This window comes from Tursiops truncatus, chromosome 13 (assembly GCF_011762595.2).
Source record: "Tursiops truncatus isolate mTurTru1 chromosome 13, mTurTru1.mat.Y, whole genome shotgun sequence".
NCBI classification, from domain to species: domain Eukaryota; kingdom Metazoa; phylum Chordata; class Mammalia; order Artiodactyla; family Delphinidae; genus Tursiops; species Tursiops truncatus.
The window spans coordinates 34,458,438-34,481,753 of NC_047046.1; the positions used below are offsets into that span (position 1 = coordinate 34,458,438).

Genomic DNA, 23,316 nt, shown 5'->3' on the forward strand with positions numbered 1-23,316 from the left:
CATTTACATTGCTGTGCAACCCTCAGCACTATGCGTCTCCACAACTTTTACACCATCCCTTATGGAAACTCTACCCATTAAACACTTAGCTCCTATTCCCACTTCCCCAAGCCCGTGGTAACCACTACTCCACTTTGTCTCTATAAATGTAACTACCCTAGGTACCTCGTGTAAGTGGAATCATACAATATTTGTCCTTTTGTGTCTGACTTATTTCGTTTAGCATGATGTCTGCAACACTCATCCATGTTGTAAGCATGAATCAGGATCTCATTCCTTTTTAAGGCTGAATAATATCCATTATATGCCTTCACAGTTCTTGACACTAAATATTTAAAAAATACAAACAGAGGAAGAGGGTTTGGATAAGTAAGGTGAAGATTCTTGTGATGGGGGAGGCAATTAAGAAGAGAAGAGGGGGCTTCCCTGGTGGCGCAGTGGTTGAGAGTCCGCCTGCCGATGCAGGGGACTCGGGTTCGTGCCCCGGTCCGGGAAGATCCCACATGCCGCAGAGCGGCTGGGCCCGTGAGCCATGGCCGCTGAGCATGCGCGTCCGGAGCCTGTGCTCAGCAACGGGAGAGGCCACAACAGTGAGAGGCCCGCGTACCGCAAAAAAAAAAAAAAAAGAAGAGGAGAGGGAGATAGAGCAACTGGTAAAGAACAGAAATTAATTCCATTTCTGCAGCCACAAGTGCACCATGCTACAGAAAGCCAAGGCCACTGTGGAATTATGCATCTCCTTCCTGGTGGCCTGGAGTCTAGTCTGGGGGACAGGGTGGTAGGTAGGGATCTGAGCAGGGGGTGGGGACTTATCCCACCAGCTCCGCGGCCAGTGCTGCACATCACAGGATTGTCCTTTTTCAGAATCGGCTGTCAGCCCCAGCAATTCTCTCCTATCCCTAGCCTGGATGGGAGCACACGTGGGCCCCTCACAACCTGTAGGTCCTGATGCAAGGCATTGACTGCATTGGCTTAATTTGGCCATTGCCCGGGTACAGGCAAAATTAGAACTAGATCTAATTTTAGATCTAGATCTAGTTCATCTAGTTTAAATCGAGTTCATTTAATAACTAGGTGAGATTTGGCTTCTGATAAGAGTCCTAGTCCCGGGCTTCCCTGGTGGTGCAGTGGATAAGAATCTGCCTTCCAATGCAGGGGACACAGGTTTGATACCTGGTCTGGGAAGATCCCACATGCCGTGGAGCAACTAAGCCCGTGAGCCACAACTACTGAGCCTGCATGCCACAACTACTGAAGCCCACACCACCATGAAGACCCAACACAGCCAAAAATAAAAACAGACAAATAAATTAATTTTTAAAAAAAGAATAACTGTGGTACAATGATAGGTGAAATGATGAACACAGCACATAAGAAAGAATGTGACTGGTTGTTTTATATGTACAAAGCAAAACCAAAAGAATCCTTCTCCTTTAAAAGATAGGAATTAAAGGAGCAAATCTAATATATCACTCATTGCTCACCTATTATGCAAAGCACATGCTAGGTACAGGGAAGCAAAATGACTGACACGGGCCCTGTGGTCAAGAATTTCTAAATTCTAAGAATTTTCTCCAATACAAATGCTTTCAACAGAAGGCAAAGCTCAGCCAGATTATTCAGTGAGCTCTTTTAAGTTGTAAATTAATTGTATCCTTCCTATCTCAGAGTTGCCTAATTAAAAAATATATAAGTATATATATATTGGCACTTGGCATCTAGTCCTGTTGTTCATTGAGTGACTTTGAAAAGTCATTTCCCCTCTCTGAAGCTCCATTTTCTCACCTATAAAATAGAGAGTTCAACCAGATAATCTCTAAGGTGTTTTCTAGCCTGAATAACTGTGCTATGAATCCAAAAAGCAGCTGTTTTTTCTTGCCTGGTTTGTAAGCTGATTAGCAACATCCTATGTGGAGCAATTTTGAGGGGAATAAAATAAATCCTCCTTACTCCAAGAATTCTGCTTCTACCTGCTAGCTCATGTCTGAAATGCTCTCTCCTGAGAGTGTCGTTTTATGAATTTAAATCCCTATTATACTAGAAATTATCCAGAAAGATGTTTCAGCATGTAATCAGTTAAGTCCTTGCGTGACGGGACAGAGTCTCAGATTTGTTATGAGTAGAGTGGTGGGAAAGGAGGCAGAGGGGAGAGGTGATCATTGAAAAGGGCTAGAGGAGGGGGCTAGGACTCTTTTTTTTTTTTAATTTATTTTTGGTTGCGTTGGGTCTTCATTGCTGCGCGTGGGCTTTCTCTAGTTGTGGAGAACGGGGGCTACTCTTTGTTGCAGTGCGCAGGCTTCTCATTGTGGTGGCTTCTCTTGTTGCAGAGCACAGGCTCTAGGCGCACGGGCTTCAGTAGTTGTGGCACACGGGCTCAGTAGCTGTGGTTTGCGGGCTTAGTTGCTCTGCGGCATGTGGGATCTTCCCAGACCAGGGCTTGAACCCGTGTCGCCTGCATTGGCAGGTGGATTCTTAAACACTGTGCCACCAGGGAAGCCCTGTACCACAGTTATTCTTAAGTAATCTTTGTCTACCCAACTACACAGTGGCTACTTTGAGGACGTGAGTGAGTCACCACTGGACCCTAGGGCGTAACACAGGGCCTGACACATTAGTGGGTTTTCAATAAATGCTTTATGAATTAAACTGACTAAATACGGGTCTTTCTTTTTCTGTATTATTGATACATGGGTTTTATTTGTTAACTAAACTCCCCAGCAACTTAAACTTTCTTGATTTGAGTTGGAATTTAGTTTTTGTTTGCTTTGGTTTACCTTATTTCTAAAGAATATATCTTTGTTTATTCCCTCATGTATAGAAAAATGATTTGCTACTGTTTCCACTTCCGTAAAACAAAAAATTGTTAGGTGGCTAAATATAATTTATACATTTATTTTGGCTTTTAGCATACACTACAGTTAGTTAAGCTCATCATTTCACACATAAAAATATTAATACCCTTACAGTTAGTATGAAGAGAAGATGTATCTACTTTAAAATTGCTTTCTTAAAAAACTAATTGTAATTCTTGGGCTTCCCTGGTGGCGCAGTGGTTGAGAATCTGCCTGCCAATGCAGGGGGACACGGGTTTGAGCCCTGGTCTGGGAAGATCCCACATGCTGCGGAGCAAAGAAGCCCGTGCGCCACAACTACTGAGATTGCGCGTCTGGAGCCTGTGCTCCGCAGCAAGAGAGGCCGCGATAGTGAGAGGCCCGCACACCGCGATGAAGAGTGGCCCCTGCTTGCTGCAACTAGAGAAAGCCCTCGCACAGAAACGAAGACCCAACACAGCCAAAAATATATAAATAAATGAAAAAAAGTAATTGTAATTCTGGAAGCAAATATTTTTTAAATTTCCAGACTTATATAGTTATACACTTTTTAAAAAGTATTTTGCATTAGGTGGTTTTCTGGGAAATTTGAAATTAACAGTAGATTAGCATTCCATTAAGTTTTCAGAATAATTACACATGTGTAAGGGCATCATGATTAAGTCAGATTAATTGATTATACATCTATAAGGCAATTTGATTAAATCACAATTATTGATTTGTCAAAGCCCAACTAATTTTTTCATCTTTAGTTTTATTATGCAGTACAACACAGTAGGTAGTTTATTATCTGGATATTTATATTTTGGATAAATATGTTGTTAGAAAAGGCTGAATCCAGATGATGCTACAGCAGAAAGATCACTTAGGAGACTTGCTTGGGTCTAGCTTCTACTTCTTTTGCCGAATCTTACTGTACAGTTGTTTGAAATAGACTGTTTGGCTTTCACTGGGATCCTGAGCATCAATGAATAAATGATATTTTAGTGTTTCCACAAATGTGTGTGGACTTCTCTCATTTTGCGTTCTTAACAGGGATCAAAGTTCAGTAAATATTTTAATGTGTTGATATTTGTAGCCAGTAAATCTTGACCTAATAGTTGTCTGTTACATGGGAAATATAACTAAGACGCTTTTTTGGTAAGAGTTCTTACTTCTAGTGGACATTATTGGCATATGGCACACTCTATCTATCTATCTGACTATCTATGTATGTATGTATCTATCTGCACACACACACACACACACACACACACAGAGTTAAATGGTTATAAGGCAGTACAGTATGATATAAAGGAGGCTGGGCTCTGTGTAGAACAGATCCAGGTTTGAATTTTCTGTCACATTCTAGTTGTGTGACTTTAAGAATATTAATCTCTCTAAATCTTAAATTAATTTCATAATCCATGAAATGTTTTTATGTGTGTATCATGGTCATTATTAATACTTGGCATATAGCAAATGCTTATTAACTATTAGCTCATATTATGATGATTTATATCTCTTATTTTTGCTTATTTTTCCTCTTTCTATTTCAAGGAGATTTGAAGCAACTTACCATGTTCTCTAGAGAAATGACTCACTGGGAACCATTCCAATGGCTGATGGATAAAACTCGGAAGAACCACTGCCATTCTGTATTGGATGTTTAGAGAACAAATGGGTACTTGGGAACGTAAAGCTTGGAAAATTCTCCTATGGATTCCTGACAGCAAAAATGTACGTATGCACACTGACTAGAGGTGCATTTAGATAAACAAATGCTGGGTTGAATTTGATCAGTACTAAGTGGAATACATTCTTTTACATACATTGATTGGGTAGCTCAAAAGCTGACCCTAAGTTATGAATGGGGACCTGTAATGCACTTGAAAGACCATTTGAAAATATCTAGTGTTTTATAGACAAAGTATCATTGGAGGGAGGATAAGGCAATCCATGACAAAAAGTGCATGGGCTTTGGAATCCAAATATCTCTGAATGAATTGCATTTATGTCATTTCCTAGCTGTGTGCTCTTTGGTAAATGACTTCACCTCTCGAAGCCTCAGTTTCCTCAGCGATAGAAGGCAATATGAGAATTAAATGAGATAATGTGTACAAAGTGCCTATCAGAGTGTCTGGCACTTGATAGATTCTCAACAGTCTTAACTGTAGTTATCATCAAGAAAGGAATTATAAAGTAGGCTACGATATTGGGTCTGTTCAATATTTTGGTAGATACAAGTGGATCTGTATTTAGTCGATGTAATATCACATCAGGACATAACCTTCTCCTTACATATAATCTAAACAATGAGCTTTTAAGTTATTACTATCGGTAACAATAGTTGACATTTACTGAGTCTTCATTTGTGGCAATCACTAGGTTAAGTGCTTTCTCTGCATTATCACATTGATCTCCATAGCAGTCCCCTAATTTGGATATTATTGTCCCCATTTTATAGAGAAAGAAAATGAAACTTAAGGAGAGATACTCTGCTTAGAGTTACCTGGCTATTAAATGCCATCGGTGGCCTAGAATCAAGGTCTGGTCTGAGTCCAAAGTGCAGGCTCTTGCCACCAGGTTACACCACCTCTGAATTTGTGACATATTCTAAAAACAAAGAAAGAGAATCTCTTGTTAGATAGACTGACCCTACTCTGACTGTAGGAAAGATAAAACCTGTTGCTTCGTAAAGGCTTTAGTTAATGAATAGGGAATCAAAGATTCAAACTTGAAGCTATAACCTACTTTGTAAATTTTCCTGAAATGAGAGAAATGGTGATCATCAAGCCAAAATTTCCACCATGTGTGACCCATTTCTTACTTGCTTGTCTCTAGTTAGCCTCATGTTCTTTTTTCACCTTGTGTCTTTTAAATGTATTGTACATGGGTTATGAACAGCGCATCCAGAATCATATCTTGGCATTAAAATTCCATGAAGTCCATTTTGGGAATCAGATTACTGCACCTATTTTTAGCTCTCAACACAAACCACTCTTTCCATTATGCTTTTAAATATCCTGTGATAAAATTATATTGAAAATAGCTCTTATAGCCAAATAAAAATCCTACATTTGGTTTAATCAGGCCAGAGCCATTGACTAGCATTAATGTAATTAATTACTGAGGCAGCTACCTGCCAGGGCCTCCTTCTTCCTCTTGGTTTAGGACTACCCTCCCCATTTGGTGCTATATTTATCTGCCCTCTTGGCCATAAAAGGCTGGCTGTGTGGCTCTGACATTCTACAGCCTGACCACATGCATTATTTTTGAACTGGCCCCCAGGGTCCTGTCTTTAGCCCTGCCTCTTAACATTTTCTTGGATTCAACCTGCGTGGGTTTTTCATTCTCTCATCCAGCTCCACAGTCACGTCGGAACATTTCCACCACCATCACTCCTTTGGAAACTGGTAAGTGTGACCTTGAGGCAGAAGAATGCACTTGATATTTTATGTGCTCAACAGCACTGCAGTGTGTGTGGTTTCTTTCTATCTTCTGAGCTCAGCAGTTTTCTCAGAAAGATGTCAGAATAGCAGAGAAATAGGAAAGTGGAGCTCCGGGGAAGGAAAACGAGCGGCAGGGTGCCAGTTTGTGCTGGCACAGCTCTTCTCTCAGATCAGTGGATTCTTTTAAAATTAAGCTACTGTTTCTGGAACTATAAAAAGATAATAGCTGTCTCAGATAGAACTGTAAGCGTGAGTCAAGTACTCTTTCCAAGTTACAGTTCAGTGGTTTGGTTGAAACCTGGAATGGGTGAGGTAACAGGAAATCATGTGTTTTCTATCCTCCATACGCCTACAATACTCCCTGATTACATATTAGATCAAAAGGAGTAAACTAGCTCTGAAGTCACTAGTCTCTAATTCAGTGATTTTGCTCTGACAGTGCCACGTGGATGAAGGTAAGGGTACATTGGGTATTTCTAATCGGAAAATGGTTAAGCAATATTTCAGAGGCAACAAAGAGCCCCACATCATGATCCTAAAGTTAATATTTTCTGTGAAGAATTTTTATCAGCTTTCAGCCTCTAATGCCTGTACAAAGTATCATGTCACAGTTACAACTATGGAGTTACTGTCTCTTCCTAAATTCCCAAATTATTTTCAGGAAAAAACACAGGTCTTAAAGGAATGGAAGACAACCAAACCATCTTTCCTCCCAATACACTCTAGCTGTCATGTGTTGGGGATAATCCTCACTTACTTGATGAGGAGAAGGTAGTTGTACCTTTGTTCCAGAGGTCAGAGCTATGACAACCAGCTGAGTTGACATAAGGCCAAAGCCTGTTTACTTGTAATATATTATCTCTGTGCTTGGAATATTAAGTATTATTAAAAATAAACGTATTTGGGGAAAATAGAAATAAAGCGAATGGAAAATAGAATTGAGGCAAGACATTTAAAGATTTTATTTTGTGAAAATAACAGCATTTCAAGTTATTTGGGTTCTGAATTTAGCTTATAACATAATACACAGGAAGGTCATTCACTATTTATTTGGACATCATTCAAATAACATGTGCTGTGTTGCAGTGTAGTATGTATCAGTACAGAAGCTTATCAAACATCTTTATAAATGCCTGATCATATACCTCTATATTTATATATTCAACCCTTTTGTTTTATAAAAATGTGTCTAATAATAATTCATTACACCTGATCATCATCCTGTATATTTTAGAACAGAAAATAGCAATCTATTTAAGGGTTGAAGCAAAGTTGCTTGCTGGTAGCTATTTTCTTCCTCTTGAGAAATGCCATGTAGACTGATATCTTCCATGAGTCCTAATATAAATATTTCTGGAATGAAGTTTGCTGGATTTTCTTCTCTAGGGAATACATGCTGACTCTTTAGTTTAAATAAAAAGATTTAAAAAAATGGTTCTGAAGAACCTAGGGGCAGGACAAGAATAAAGATGCAGACATAGAGAATGGACTTGAGGACACGGGGAGGGGGAAGGGTAAGCTGGGACAAAGTGAGAGAGTGGCATGGACTTAGATATACTACCAAATGTAAAACAGATAGCTAGTGGGAAGCAGCCGCATAGCACAGGGAGATCAGCTCAGTGCTCTGTGACCACCTAGAGGGGTGGGATAGGGAGGGTGGGAGGGAGACACAAGAGGGAGGGGATATGGGGGTATATGTATATATATAGCTGATTCACTTTGTGATACAGTAGCAACTAGCACACCATTGTAAAGCAATTATACTCCAATAAAGATGTTAAAAAAAAGTAGATTTTTAAAAAAAATTTTTAAGAGGTGAAAATTTTTATTAGGTGTTGAAATAAAAACACAATATTTGAAAACTTCTCCACACTAGTCATTTAAAATCCATTGAAATATTATTCTCTACCTGTCCTTAAAATCACTCCTATCTTCTAAGGCAAGCATTTCTCAAACTTCAGTGTACATTGGAAACACTTTGAGAAATTGTGTAGAATTCAGTCTCCTGCTCCCGCTCTCACCAAAGATCCTCATTTATTAAGTCTGAGGTTGGGCCTGGAAATCTGCAGGACTAACGACAAGAAAACATAAAGTAATAATAAAAGGGAAACAGCTTTTCAGTTCATCTTAGAAACTGTTTTTATATTTATCTCATTGTTTTTAATGGAACTGAATTGAAGAGCAAGCTTGTCTTGTACTTTAAAAGGCTTTCTAAAAAGTAGATTTATTTTTTGAATTTATTTATTTATTTATTTTTGGCTGCATTGCGTCTTTGTTGCTGTGCGCGAGCTTTCTCTAGTTGCATCAAGCAGAGGCTACTCTTTGTTGTGGTGCACGGACTTCTCTTTGCTGTGGCTTCTCTTGCTGCAGAGCACTGGCTCTAGGCACACAGGCTTCAGTAGTTATGGCACGTGGGCTCAGTAGTTGCGTCTCAGGGGCTCTAGAGCGCAGGCTCAGTAGTTGTGGCACATGGGCTTAGTTGCTGTGTGGCATGTGGGATCTTCCTGGACCAGGGATCGACCCCGTGTCCCCTGCATTGGCAGGCGGATTCTTAACCACTGTGCCACCAGGGAAGTCCTAAAAAGTAGATTTAAACTTGACAGAAAATGTGGCAAGTTTAGAAGGATTCAGTCCTCATTTAGAATTTTTTTAAAAGATTTGAAAAATTTATTACAACTAATTTCACTTGTAAAAAATTTAGGACATGCACAAAAGCATTAAAAATGGAAGAGGGGAAAAAAAATGGAAGAGGGGGGCTTCCCTGGTGGCACAGGGAAGCCTGCGCACCCAGAGCCAGTTCTCTTGCTGCAGAGCCAGTGCTCTGCAGCAAGAGAAGCCGCCTCGATGAGAAGCCCGCGCACCGCACCGAAGACCCAATGCAGCCAAAAATAAATAAATTAATTAATTAAAAAAAAATGTAAGAGGGGGCTTCCATAAAACCACTACTTCATCCAGGGTTGTCAATATGGCTGATACGCTTCTGTCAGTAGACAAATTTTTCAAGAAAGATAATGCAGTCTGAAGTTTCCCCTCTCTATGCTAAGCAAACCTATTTTTGACTTTCAGTAGGACTGTTAGGTCATGTTCACAATGCAAACTGCTACACTGATGACTGACTTTCTTGCTGCCTTATGTAGGAAGACTAGAAGCCTTCATATTCTTAATGGAATTTTTCTGCCTTGACACTATACCTTTTTGAAGTATTTGTGAAATTCGAGAGAGCTTGTTATATGACAATATAAGCATCCTCCAGGGTTCAGTCCTAGGACTTTCATTCTCATCTATTTTCTTTTCAGCATTGAATAGCATCTAAATGCTGGTGAGTCCCAAATGTAGGTCTCCATCCTGAACCTTTACCCTGTATTCCAGAGTCAAATATCTAACTTAATCTCTTAATTAAGTTTAAGATTAATCACTTAATCTCTCCACTTGGGTGTCTAGCAGGTATCTCAAATGTAGAATGTCTCAAACCAGTCTCCTGTTCTTCCATTCTGAACTGCTCTTTTCTTACACTCCTGGCTCATCTCAGTTAATAGCAGTTTTAGTCTTCCAGTTACTCAAGCAAAATCCTTGGAGCCATCCCTCATTCCTCTCTTTCTTTCACACCCTAATCCAGAACTTTCAGCAAATGCTATTGCTTCTGCCTGCAAAGCATGCAGAGTCTGATCACTTCTCACACTTCCACTGCTACCACTATAATCTCTAGCCTGGACTATTGCAGTGGCCTTTATATTAATTTGCTAGGGCTGCCATAACGAAGTACCATAGGCTGGGTGGCTTAAACAACAGAAACTTATCTTCTCATGATTCTGGAGATTAGAAATCTGAGATCAAGGTGTCAGCTGGGCTGGTTTTTCTGAGGCCTCTCTCCTGGCTTGTAGATGGTCGTCTTCTTGTGTCTTCACACAGTCTTCCCTCTGTATATGTACATATCTGTGTCCTAATTTCCTCTCCTTATAGGGATGCCAATCATGTCATATTGGATTAGAACCTATCCTAATGACCTCAGTTTAACCTCACTTCTTCTGTAAAGATCTTATCTCCAAATACAGTCACATTCTGAAGTACTGAAGGTTAGGACATCTATGTATGAATTTGGGGGGGAGATACAACTCAGCCCATAACAGCCTTCTAATTGGTCTCCTGGCTTTCACTCTTGTCTCTCAACAGTCTATTCTCAAACTCAGCAAGAGTGATTCTCAGCTCAGAACATTCCAGTGACTCCTTAGCCGTTTCAGAATAGAATTCAAAGTCCTTACAGGCACCTATAGGACACTACACTATCTGCCCTCCCCACCCTCCACCTCTCTGACGTTATCTTCTATACCTCTCTCTGCACCTCCCTCACTCCATGCAGCCTCACTGGCCTATTTGCCATTCCTGGAGTACAACAGGCAGGCTCACACCCCAGTGCCTTTGCAATGGTCTTCCAACCAGAATACTTCCCCCCAGATATTCTCATGCTCAGATGTCACTTTCATGCTCAGTCATCATCATCATCCCTAATGATGCTGTTTAAATTGCATCCCATCCCACTTTCCTGTTTTATTTTTCTCTATAGCATTTAGCAGGTTCTAATATACTTTACACTTTATTTTCTCTATTTGTCTGTCTCTTGCAATAGATCATAAGGTTGTATATAGGGTTATCAGAGCAGGGATTTTGTTTGTTTTGTTCATCTCTGTATTTCCTGTGCTGGAATAGTACCAGGCTCAAAATAGGTTCTCAGTTATTATTTGTTGAATGAAAACCACGTTGGCTGGACGCAGACTCTCCATCATTACATATTCTCTCAGATGAAGCCCCTGTCAGAATGAAATGCCAAAAAATTAGAAATATATGCTATGAAAGGTCTAAGGAAAAAGCACAATAGGGAAACTTTGTAAAGATCTCCTAGGTATTTAAAAAAAGGAGAAGACGGTACAATGATAGGAGGGGGTACATCTGGGCTATGAAGCAAGGAATTTATTGAGTAACCAGCTAAACTAACCTTCACATCAGTTTCCACTTACTCTTTGGAACGGATAAAAGAGTATTAATTTTTACATGTTGGTTTAGATGACTTGTTCTGTTGGGTTTGTTCCTTAATAGTTCACCCCCAAACTCTTGCTTTCTTGTAGATTGCCTGGTTCCCTGGGGGCACATGATGTCTCTGCCTTTTTATCAGAAACTTCACGAGCACTATGATCGCAGCTACCACAACAAAAACCTTCGCACCACCATGAGCCAGTACCAGCAGGAGAAGAAAAGCTCGGCCATCTACACCCACGGCTCCACTGCCTACAGCAGCCGCTCCTCCGCTGCCCACCGCCAGAAGTCCGAGGCCTTCAGCCAGGCGTCCGCCGCGTCCTACCAGCAGCAGGCTTCCCGGGCCTCCGAGTTTGCCCTCTCATCTGCAGTCAGTCAGAAGGCTGCCTCAGCCTACGACTATGGCTACTCCCATGGGTATGTCCAAAGCAGCCTTACGAATTTAGGGCAAAGCCACGTTCTCTGAATAACTTCCCCATGTCACATTTTCTTATCTTCTTACTGGCAGCCCTACCTTTAAACCAGGTATGGAGCAAGGCCATGTTTTGGGAGGCCTGGGACTTATGTCTACGATTTCCCTTTACCTTCCTTCTCTGAGTTTCACAAAAAGCTTCACAGCCACCCTGGGATGTCTTGCTTGAATTGCCATCTGCGATATTGCTAGAAGCAGAGATGTTTTGCCACAAGTCGTGTTCAATATTCAGCAGCAGCAGAGCCAGGAAACCTCATTTCAATACTCACAGCAGGTTTCCTCGTCCTGAGAACATTTCAACTTAGATGAGAATAGAAATTTTTTTTTTTAAAGAAATGCTCATGCAGAGTCTTAACTTCCAATTTTATTTATTTATTTTTAATTATTTTATTTTATTTATTTATTTTTGGCTGTGTTGGGTCTTCATTGCTGCGCACAGGCTTTCTCTAGCTGCAGCGAGCAGGGGCTACTCTTCTCTGTGGTGCACAGGCTTCTCATTGTGGTGGCTTCTCTTGTTTCAGAGCACGGGCTCTAAGTGTGCAGGCTTCAGTAGCTGTGGCTCACGGGCTTAGTTGCTCCGTGGCATGTGGGATCCTCCCTGACCAGGGATCAAACCCCTGTCCCCTGCATTGGCAGGTGGATTCTTAACCACTGTGCCACCAGGGAAGTCATAGATGAGAATAGAATTTGAAATTCACAGACCACAGGATCCCAAACTACAGCAGAGATGTGTTCTAGTCTTTCAATATATGAAAGCCAAGGTTAAAATTCCGAGTTATTATTCAAGCAGCAAATATTTTCTTTAGCCAGGGCATTTTATAAAAATATGGCCCTATCTCAGTCAGCCTAAGAATACCAGGAGCAAACTGGTACTCTGACAAAATTAGATTTAACCCATTGCCATGAGGGAGACCACACACCAGAGGAAAAGAGAGTTTCAGTAGGATTCTAGGAAGCATGGAGCTTAGATGTAGGTCTGGTCTGAAAAATGAATCCAGTGTCCTGCTGCTTTGGAAACAGTCAAGTTGAGATAAATGAGGACTGTTGTATCTAGAAACCTTTTATGTGGAGCTCAGCACCTGGGCTGGGAACTGAGGCTGCTTCTCTGTCAACAGCAACTCCTCCACACAACAAGGCAATACCTCATTCTTCCTGATAAAATTTCAAACAGCAAGCCTACTGATAATGTTTGATATTAGAGAAGAAAGTTTCTCGGTGAGCCTGTAGTCACTCAAAGAGGGAGTTATCACAACCCTCTACTGCAGCAGTGTCCCCGGGAGACACATTTCCTGTGAACCTTGAGCTTGGTTTCTCTGTGTTTGTTGTTCCAGCCTGATAAATGCTGGGCAGATAATTTCTCAGTCCAAGCCAATTTTTATTTTCTCCATATCCAGAGCAAAATGTGTCATGGGGATTAAAACACACTTGCAAGATTCATGTGATTTTATTAAACATCCATCTATAGTCCACAGAAAGAATTGCTGAACTTCAAAACATAAAAATTCCTGGGCTATGTGATCAGTAATCACCTGCTGGCTCAAACCTCCTCCATCTGGCGTAGGTTGCATTATTTGTTCTAAACAGATATAATTTTGTCTTACAAAATTTAAGTCCACAAAATATCTGTTAGGGCAACTGGAGAAGGTGTTTATTTCTGGGAATTAAAAAAGTTACTGAGGAAATAATATGGTGGCTTGTATGTAAGGACAGTTTCTGAAGGCAGAAACGCCTGAATCCCTGTGGGTTTAAGCAGTACCTGATCCACGGCTGTGATTCCTGGGCACTGACATTGACCTCCTGGGAGCTTCTGCATGTTCAGTACCAGAGTCTCTGGAGTTTACCTGGAATGTGTGATGGCAACGTTCTGAAATTCCATTTAAAATGGAACAGGATTGTTTTGCAGTCTCACTTTCATGGGTCATGTGTGCCAAGGGATATTCATAAAGACCTCAGATTAGCTGCACATATGGAAATATTGTCAGTGAGGAGGTGAACTCACTTCTTTTAGCTCTTGTTTCAAATACCTGCCTTCCAAAGGAAATAGGAACGAGCACCATGCTATGTGACAGTATCATTGCGTTCTCCTGAAGAATGTCCCATACATGTGTTTAAGAACCTCATTTAGGAAACAGCTGTCCTGTAATAGAGAGGATTATGTTTTAAATATCCATTTTCCTGGTCTGTCTGTGCCAAGTCTATAGAAAATGTAGAGAATGGGTATTTTTATTACCATACAGTTGTTAAGGTAACTCCTTGTGTACTTATTTCATTCCCCCAATGCTGTAGAGGCTACAGAGTTTTATGAATCTGTAATTCAAAGAGTTTTACTTCTTAAACTCTATTGCTAAATTTTGTTAAAATTATTTTAATTTTATACAAATTCTTTTTTTAACCACAGATGCAATATTCATATTTATTTACAATCTGATAAATTATATCTAACATTAGTAATTGAAAATTTGAGAATCTTTATATTTTATCCAGAAAACATTTGCTCTATATTATCTTTGGAAGACAGCCATTTCAACTATAAAGAGCCTCAGCTAATAAACTTTCTGTAGGCAGTAGAACTGTAATTATTTATCTATACTCGACCTCACATCTTCCTTCTTGCTCTATAAGTATTTATGTAGGTAAGTAGGTATTTATTAATGGCTTGCTATGTTTGAACAACTCCACTTAGTAGAAATGTAGACCTAGAAACAAGAAAGGGAAGAGGATGTCAATATTTTCTCCTTTGTGTAATGCAATGTAAAAGAAAAGAAAGCTAACCTAATCCCAGGGGTATTTTAGTTTTTCTTATTTTAGACCCAGAGCTAACAGGAGCAAATGATATTCTTTGAAATAGATAACTCCTTAATTATCTATTATTATGAAGGAATCCATAATTCCTTCAGGTTGTATTTTAACTTTTTCAAAGTGGATCAACTTTTCCCTGCTAAATGAAGTCTCTCTTTGGTTGCGAAGAGTGTTGTTAATTAAAACTCATGTGGGGTTGGAAATGCAATTCTGTGGAGTGTATATGAACACTAGGCTTGATCTATTTTTAGCCTCTGCTTTGTAGTTAGATGTCCAGTAGTAAAGTGGAAACTATGGAGACTTATAAGTGCTCAGGACTTGGCTGACCTCAGTTAAGACTCAAGAACAATGGCTTGTTCAGAGTCAGTGTGGTTTTTAGCTCAGATTGGTTTACCAATTGCATTCTGAGCCAAGGGTTATAAAATAAATTCTGGAAGGCTTATTCTAAATGCTTTTGTTCTTAGTCACAGTGAGAAAAAAAAAACTAAATTAAAGAAAGTAATTCAGGAAAACAAAATGATACAAGACTATTGTTTTATGTTAGTAATTCACAAATACTATTAGAGATGAAGGGAGAAATGGTACTCATGACCACTTCGCAACCATTAGGCAAGGGTTTTTAGCCTCTGTCCATGAGTAGGTTTCAACAGAGTTTTGGATGATCTCAAATTATATGCAAAATAAGGCGCAGATGAAATTTTTTTTTTTTTTTTTTTGCTGAGAAAGACCCTAGCTTTTATCAGATTCTCAGAGAACTCTGTGGTTCAACAAAGGTCACAACCACTGCACTAAAAATTCTACATATAAATATCAGACAGCCCAGTGTGTGACCTGAGGATCCCTTTCTAAGGAATTAGGATGAAATAAGGAAGATGTTTACAGGGAATGTGGTATATAGAAATCAGGGTGCCATCCTTTCTTTTGAGTAAGATGGGAGTAAAAAAGAAATATTTTGTTATACTTGATAAGTAGAAATGAATAACTTCCAGAAACCGGAGAACAACACAGCACAGTTCTTGGGTGATGGGCCCCTCAACCCTCTGTGGTAATGGTAGGCATCAGATTGTCTGATTCTAAACAGATTAAAATCCAGCCCATATGATACCGTTCAGCATAGCATTCTCTATACCACTTTACAGTAATTCTGAGAAGTAGAAATTATTATCCTCATTTTTAAAATGAGAGAATTGGAGGGACTTCCCTGGTGGTGCAGTGGTTAAGAATCTCTGCCTGCCAATGCAGGGGACACGGGTTCGAGCCCTGGTCTGGGAAGATCCCACATGCTGCGGAACAACTAAGCCCGTGTGCCACAACTACTGAGCCTGTGCTCTAGAGCCCATGAGCCACAACCACTGAGCCCGCGAGCCACAACTACTGAAGCCTGCGTGCCTAGAGCCTGTGCTCCTCATCAAGAGAAGCCACCACAATGACAAGCCCGTGTACTGCAACGAAGAGTAGCCCCTGCTTGCCGCAACTAGAGAAAGCCTGCGCGCAGCAACAAAGACCCAACGCAGCCAAATAAATAAATAAATAAACAAATTTTTAAAATAGCACAAAAAAATGTACAAAGAATAAGAAAAATTTTTTTTAAAAAATGAGAGAATTGGAGACCAAAGAGATTAAATGACTTTTCTTCCTTACACTAACAAATAGTGGAAGAGTGACTTGAGCGCCCCAACCTACCCCAAGTCCCCCACCCTTTCTACAAGTTCCCAGTAACTCCCCTTGACTACATGGCTACCATATTTTTCTTGAAGCATCAATGTGTAGTTTTGCGTTATGCTTCCTTTTCTTTCCCCTGCTTCTCCTGGAGAAACCAAGATTTAGAGCAGGGAACAATAGGTAGAAACAATAGCTAGAAAATCCCAGGGGCATTATGAATGCCAAACCTGAAACCTTACACACTCTTTAACTGTCACTTAGAATCAGACCTGAGACTCACAAGGGCTCTGGAAGACACCAGTTTGGGGATAAGAAAACTGAAACATGAGTGACTTGCCCTGGGCACCGTGCCTAACCTTAAATTGTGCCCCTCACCTACACTCATGTCACATTGTCACATTGATTGACCCTTGGTTGTTACCCAGATCATAACCTCTTTTGAAACTTCTAGACTTTGCAAAGAACGTACTAATGTTCAAACCAGTTGTAATTCTCACAGAAGATACCAATGCTAAAAACAGAGACCACAAAACACAAACCCCTGTCTTTTATTGATGGATCTGATTACAGCAGGGACTGAGGGGGACCTGAAGACTTGCTCCCTTTCCACCCCAGTGTGGTTTCAAATGATGCTACCAAAGAAGTCTGCTGCCTTGTGGACATTTGTGTGTCTTGACCTCAGCTATGGGTATCAGATTAGTGTCCATTTTCTATATCTCCATTTCTAGATGTTCTAACGTAATGGCAAGTGGATAGTCTTTGGGGTCAAACAAGCCTTTACTTACATGCAATTACACTTGCGACTTTGGATATGCCTGTAAACTCTCAGTTTCTTCATCTGTAAAATGAGGAAAATGATTGTTGTTCATGTTGGCAGCCCTAAAAGAGATAATCATGTAAGGTGTGTAGTATAATAGCAGGCACATAGGGACCGTTTAGTGAGGTTTAGGTATTGTTCATTCATTCAGTAAATATCTACTGAGTGCCTCCTGTGTGCTAAGCACTGCTCTAGGTGCTTGGGATAAATTACTGAATAAATCTGACAAAGATTCCTGCCCTCTTGGAGCATGGAGAGATAGGTCATAAACAATAAACATAATAAAAAGGACAATGAATTTAAATCATGCTAAAAGGTAATAAATGTTATGGAAGCAATAAAAAATAGAATAGGGTAAGAAGGATTAAGATATATCCTCTTCTCTAAAGAAAGATTTAACTATTATATATAAGGAAAAGGCACCATAAGTTTCTGGGTAGCAAATAGAACATTCTGGGATTTGTCTTCCAGAATTTAAGTACTAAGAAAATGATGAGTCATATTACTTCCTATATGACAGGAGAAGATCAGGGGAAACATCTAATGAAAGCAGAAACCAGTTATTCTTTTTTATTCTGCCCAGAAATGGACAGGTTTATTGCCAGTTCCTTCTTTAAAAGGCAACTACTGAGTTGTGTTCTGAATCCCCAAAATAAACGCTGCCTCTAAAGAGAGAAGCCTTCACCACGCATCAATCTCCGACTCTCATTGCTGTAAACCTGCAACTTGTTTGCGGAGAGAGGACTGGGAGTATCATTCCTGGTGATACCAGTTTCCTACAACTGGCAATTTGTAGATCCATAGAATTGGGGAATGGCAGGAAGAGACCACAAGCTCATCTAATTCAAGCCCCTCCTTCCACAGATAACATACACTGAGGCCCAGAAAGACGTGATTCGTTCTCTGCTTCATTTGCTTTGTTTCTACACTGAAAATACTATTCATCAGGTTCTTTTGCAGGTCAAATTAAAGTTTAGATGATACAAGATACCCCCAGAATGGCATTAATCTTCCATAGGCAGGTGAATCAGGCTGTGAGAAGGAAGACATGCCCCCTCATAGAGTGGGAATAGAATGAGTAGCCAGAGGTGGAGGAAGGGCCATGCAGTTACCTCCCATCGCTCAGAGGTAACATGTTAACTCTGTCCACTGCTGGCCGAGCAGTGAGTGTAACTGAGCTTCCCCGCAGAGCTCTCCGAGCTGTGGGAGCCCAAGGAGGCCTTGCTGCAGGCTTGACCTTTTCCACAGCAGCCTTTCTAGATGAAACAGGAGATAGCAGCAGCACCTCAAATGAGGAAGGTAACCTTCATGCAAAGTCTAGTCAACCCTAGCGACCATCCTCAGAGTGGGGTGGAATATGGGTTTCTGGGCTGCCTTATAAATAAGTTAATAAGGCTAACTTTTACTAACCCTGGACAATTTTCAGTCCACAGACCTAGACTCTATAAGGCATCTCCTGATATTATGGTCAAGTGTCCTGCATAATATATCTAGGAAATATAGAGTGGACTCTTTCACTTCTGCTTAAAAATGGGCCATACTCACTCAGTCGGGTTAAATTAATTTCTAAAATAGCCAGGAATGGATAGAAACTGAAGGGTGTATGTGATAACCATAAAGATTTGTCTCTCAGTGTTTAACCCACTAGCTTTTTCCAGAGCATGACTATTCTAACATTCATGTTGAGAAGTGGTTCAGACTCCCCTGGTATTTGTTTTTAGATCATGTCTATCTATACATTAGCTGTGGCAAATTACTAAAAAGGAGAGTAAAATGTTACTTGTCAGCGGAAATTTAAATAATGGAAACAATAAGGCAATAAATAGAAGAAAAATTGTGGTTATATTACTATTTAAGTAACTAAAACTTTTTAAAAACTAAAAATGAGATATTTTGGCTTCCCTGGTGGTACAGTGGTTAAGAATCCGCCTGCCAATGCAGGGGACACAGGTTCAAGCCCTGGTCTAGGAAGATCCCACATGCCACAGAGCAACTAAGCCCGTGCGCCACAACTCCTGAGCCTGTGCTCTAGAGCCCGCAAGCCACAACTACTGAAGCCTGCGTGCCTAGAGTCCATGCTCTGCAACAAGAGAAGCCACCACAATGAGAAGCCTGCACACTGTAATGAAGAGAAGCCCCCGTTCTCCGTAACTAGAGAAAGCCCGCATGCAGCAACGAAGACCCAAAAAAGCCAAAAATAAATACATTAAATAAATAAATTAAAAATAAAAAAGATATTTTTATGCTGAGAGACTGAAATAGAGAGGAAAACAGGATAACTATAAGGTAAATAATGCAAAGACAGAAAGAAAGGCCAAGGGACTGTTATTTATTATGATACTGCATGTCAGTAAATTTCAAGGATGATGTTGATCAAACTAAATTCGTGCTTGTATCTTATAAGAGACCTTTTCTGGAAAGTATACTAGTGAAAAAAGGACTCAAAGCCTCCTGCTTATCCACTAACTTTGATGTTCTCCTGAAAGTTCCTTAAGTGTTTAGATTGGGAAACAGGAGAATCAAAAGGTCAGTAGAAAGTGTTGAGGCTGACACGATACCCATACCAAAGGAGGAGCGTAGGACGAAGCTGCTGTATATCAAAAGTAGACCCAAAACAACCTTGCACAAAACCCAGGGAAAATACAGTCTTTCAAGTTTTGCAACAGGGAAAAATGCAGCTGATAGAAACACAGAAATGAGAAAAGAGACTGCAAACTCCAAGTGCTTGTTTCTGACCCTCCAGGGGGTTCTGAAGATGAAAGAGATGGACCCTCAGATCCCAGAAGCCCTGAGGAGGAGGGGCTGACCAAATGACCAAAGACAGCCAAGAAGGACAGTTTTCTAGAAGCTGACCCATAGTTCAGTAAAACCACCACCCTTTCCTCCCTTCTGGGAAACAGCTGAGCATTTTGTTTATACGCAGCAATGCTAGGTTGTAAATATATATGAAGAGGCGGTTTTAAAGGAAAATTGTTAGAATAATAAAAATGAGTTCAGCTCCTTTGTGGCGACTCAGTAAAGTCTAATGGCAACACATAGATAAGTCAGCAATGAAAATGGAACTTCTGTTTTCAAGCTTTTGCACATATCTCTGTGTCATCCTGGGATGACCTACCCATCTTTTAATGTCCAGCTCTTCCACAAAGGATTCCCTGATAACCCCAGACAGAAATTGCCTCCAAGCCTGTGAATTCAGCTTTTGTTTGCTCTAATCTTTCTGTTTATCTGCCTGCCTTCCTTCTGTCCTTCCATCCTTTCTTCCATGATTGACATAATTCAACACATCAGGCCTGGTAGCATTTACTCCCCTACTAGATGGTAAAGCTCTCAGAAAACAAGAGTCTTTTTTAATTTTAATTAATTAATTTTATTTTATTATTTACTTTTGGCTGCGTTGGGTCTTCGTCGCTGCGCGCGGGCTTTCTCTAGTTGCGGGAGAGCGGGGGCTATGCTTCGCTGTGGCGTGCAGGCTTCTCATTGTGGTGGCTTCTCTTGTTGTGGAGCATGGGCTGTAGGCGTGCGGGCTTCAGTAGTTGTGGCTCACAGGCTCTAGAGCACAGGCTCAGTAGTTGTGGCGCACAAGCTTAGTTGCTCTGTGACATGTGGGATCTTCCCGGACCAGGGCTCGAACCCGTGTCCCCTGCATTGGCAAGCAGATTCTTAACCATTGCACCACCAGAGAAGTCCTAACAGGAGTCATTAATTTATCTAATTTATCTTCATATCCCCCTCCCACCCCAGCTTCAAGCACGCTATTGTGCACACAGTGGATACTAAATAAGTTTTCTGTTGAATAAATGAAATTATGACAGAAAGTTAAGGCTTTCTGTTTGAAGTGAACCTTCTCTTGCACATTCTAAAATATCAGCTGGGTTGTGTGCTAAGTTTATGTTTAACATTACAAGAAACTACTCTTTTCCAAAGCAGCTATACCGTTTTACATTCACATACTAAGGTACAAGGATTCCAGTTTATCCACATTAGTTATTTTCTGTCTTATTTTTTTATAGCCATTCTTTTGGGTGTGTAGTGGGGTCTCATTGTGGTTTTAACTTGTGCTTACTTAATGGCTAACGATGTTGACCATCTTTTTTTTTTTTTTTTGGTGGTACGCGGGCCCCTCACTGCTGTGGCCTCTCCCGTTGTGGAGCACAGGCTCCGGACGCGCAGGCTCAGTGGCCATGGCTCACGGGCCCAGCCACTCCGTGGCATGTGGGATCTTCCCGGACCGGGGCACAAACCTGCGTCCCCTGCATCAGCAGGCGGACTCTCAACCACTGCGCCACCAGGGAAGCCCATTGACCATCTTTTTAATGTGCATGGTAGCCATTTGTGTATCTTCTTTGGTGAAATGCCTGCTCAAGTCTTTTGCCCATTTTTAAATTGGATTTTTTTCTGCTTATTATTGAATCATTAGAGTTATTTAAGTATTTTATATACAATTCCTTTATTAATGTTTGCAAATATTTTCTCTCATTCTGTGACTTGTCTTTTCATTCTTTTAACAGTGTCCTTCAAAGACCAGAACTTTTACATTTGATGAAATTCAGTTCATCACTTTTTTTCCTTTTTTAATCATGCTTTTCATGTTATATCTAAGAACTCTAACTCAATATCATAAAGAATTTCTTTTATCTTCTGAGTTTTGTAATTTTACTTTACATTTAGAAATAATCCATTTTGAATTAATTTATTTTATTTTTTTAAAATTTTTTTACATCTTTATTGGAGTATAATTGCTTTGCAATGGTGTGTTAGTTTCTGCTTTATAACAAAGTGAATCAGTTATACATATACATATGTTCCTATATCTCTTCCCTCTTGCGTCTCCCTCCCTCCCATCCTCCCTATCCCACCCCTCTAGGTGGTCACAAAGCACCGAGCTGATCTCCCTGTGCTATGCGGCTGCTTGAAGTAATTTTTTGTATGTGATGTTGAGTAAAGTTCTAAATCCATCCCTTCACCTATGGATATACAATTGTCCCAGCACCATTTGTTGAAAAGACTATCCTTTCACCCTTAAATTCCTTAGCACCTTTATCAAAAATTAACTGACCATAAGTAAAAAGGTTTATATATGGACTCTCAATTCTGTTGCATGGATCTGTATGCCTGTCCTTATGCCAGCACCACACTTTCTTAATTATTATTGCTTTATAAAGAGTTTTGAAATTGGTAGATGTAAGTTCTCAAACTTAGTTCCTCTTCTACAAAAAAATAAAATAAAAAATCTTGCCTATGTAATTCCTTCATATTCCCATATAAATTTTAAGATCACCTTGTTAATTTCTACAAAGAGAAAAGTCTGCTGGCAACATGATAAGAATTATGTTGAAACTGTAAATCAATTTTGAAAAATGTGTGTTTTAACAATGTTGACTCTTTCAATCCATGAACATGGGATATTTATTTATTTAGATTTTGTTTCACTTATCATAATGTTTTGTAATTTTCAATGTAGAAATGTTATACTTCTATGTTAAAGTTATTCCTAAATATTTTATTCTTTTTGATAGTATTGTGAATGGAGTTATCTTAATTTTATTTTTGTATTGTTCATTACTAGTCAACAGAAGTATAATTGATTTTTGTGTTTTGATTTTGTATCCTGTTACCTTGCTGAACTCATTTATTAGTAGTAGCATTTGTGTGTGTGTGCGTGTGTGTGTATTCCTTAGCATTTTTTAAATATAGGATTATATCATCCATAATTAAAGGTAGACTTGCTATCCAATTTTTTCAATTTTATTTTTAATAATTGCCTTGGCTATTCTTCAGTATAATGTGAACTTCAGTACAATGTTGAAGAGAATTGGCAAGAGCAAATATCACACCCTTGTTCCCTTACTGTCTTAGGAAGAAAGGATTTAATTTTTTACTATTAGATATGATACTAGCTCTAGATTTTTCATAGATGGTCTTTATCAGACTGAGGAACTTCCCTTCTATTCCTCTTTTGTTGAGAGTTTTTAACATGAAGGAATGCTGAATTTTGTCAAATACTTCTTTTGCATCTATTGAGGTGATCATTTTTTTTGTTTTTTATTCTGTTAATATGGTATATTACACTGATTGATTTTCAAATGTTAAATCGACCTTGCATTCCTGGAATAAATACCACTTGGCTATATGTTGCTGGATTCAGTTTACTAATATTTTGTGAAGGATTTTTGTACCTGTGTTCTTGAAGGCTATTGGTCTGTGTTTTTTTTGTTTGTTTGTTTATTATAATGTTTTTGTTTGGCTTTGATATCAGGTAATACTGGCCTTATAGAA

The 23,316-nt window shown here is 39.8% G+C and overlaps 1 protein-coding gene across 4 annotated transcripts in view; it reads left to right on the forward strand.

The window, feature by feature from the left end:
* The window catches only part of MYOM1 (myomesin 1), a 163,116-nt gene that overhangs the window by 13,809 nt on the left and 125,991 nt on the right, over positions 1-23,316 (forward strand). For 2 of the 4 annotated variants that reach the window (XM_073790556.1, XM_073790557.1), the window contains exons 3-5: positions 4,371-4,550; positions 6,176-6,226; positions 11,383-11,707. In XM_073790556.1, the coding sequence (XP_073646657.1) occupies positions 11,406-11,707 (302 nt within the window). In that variant the 5' untranslated portion in view covers positions 4,371-4,550; positions 6,176-6,226; positions 11,383-11,405. Of the gene's footprint in view, positions 1-4,370; positions 4,551-6,103; positions 6,227-11,382; positions 11,708-23,316 lie in introns of those variants that run through there. The other 2 variants (XM_033837598.2, XM_019920805.3) reach the window with 2 other exon arrangements.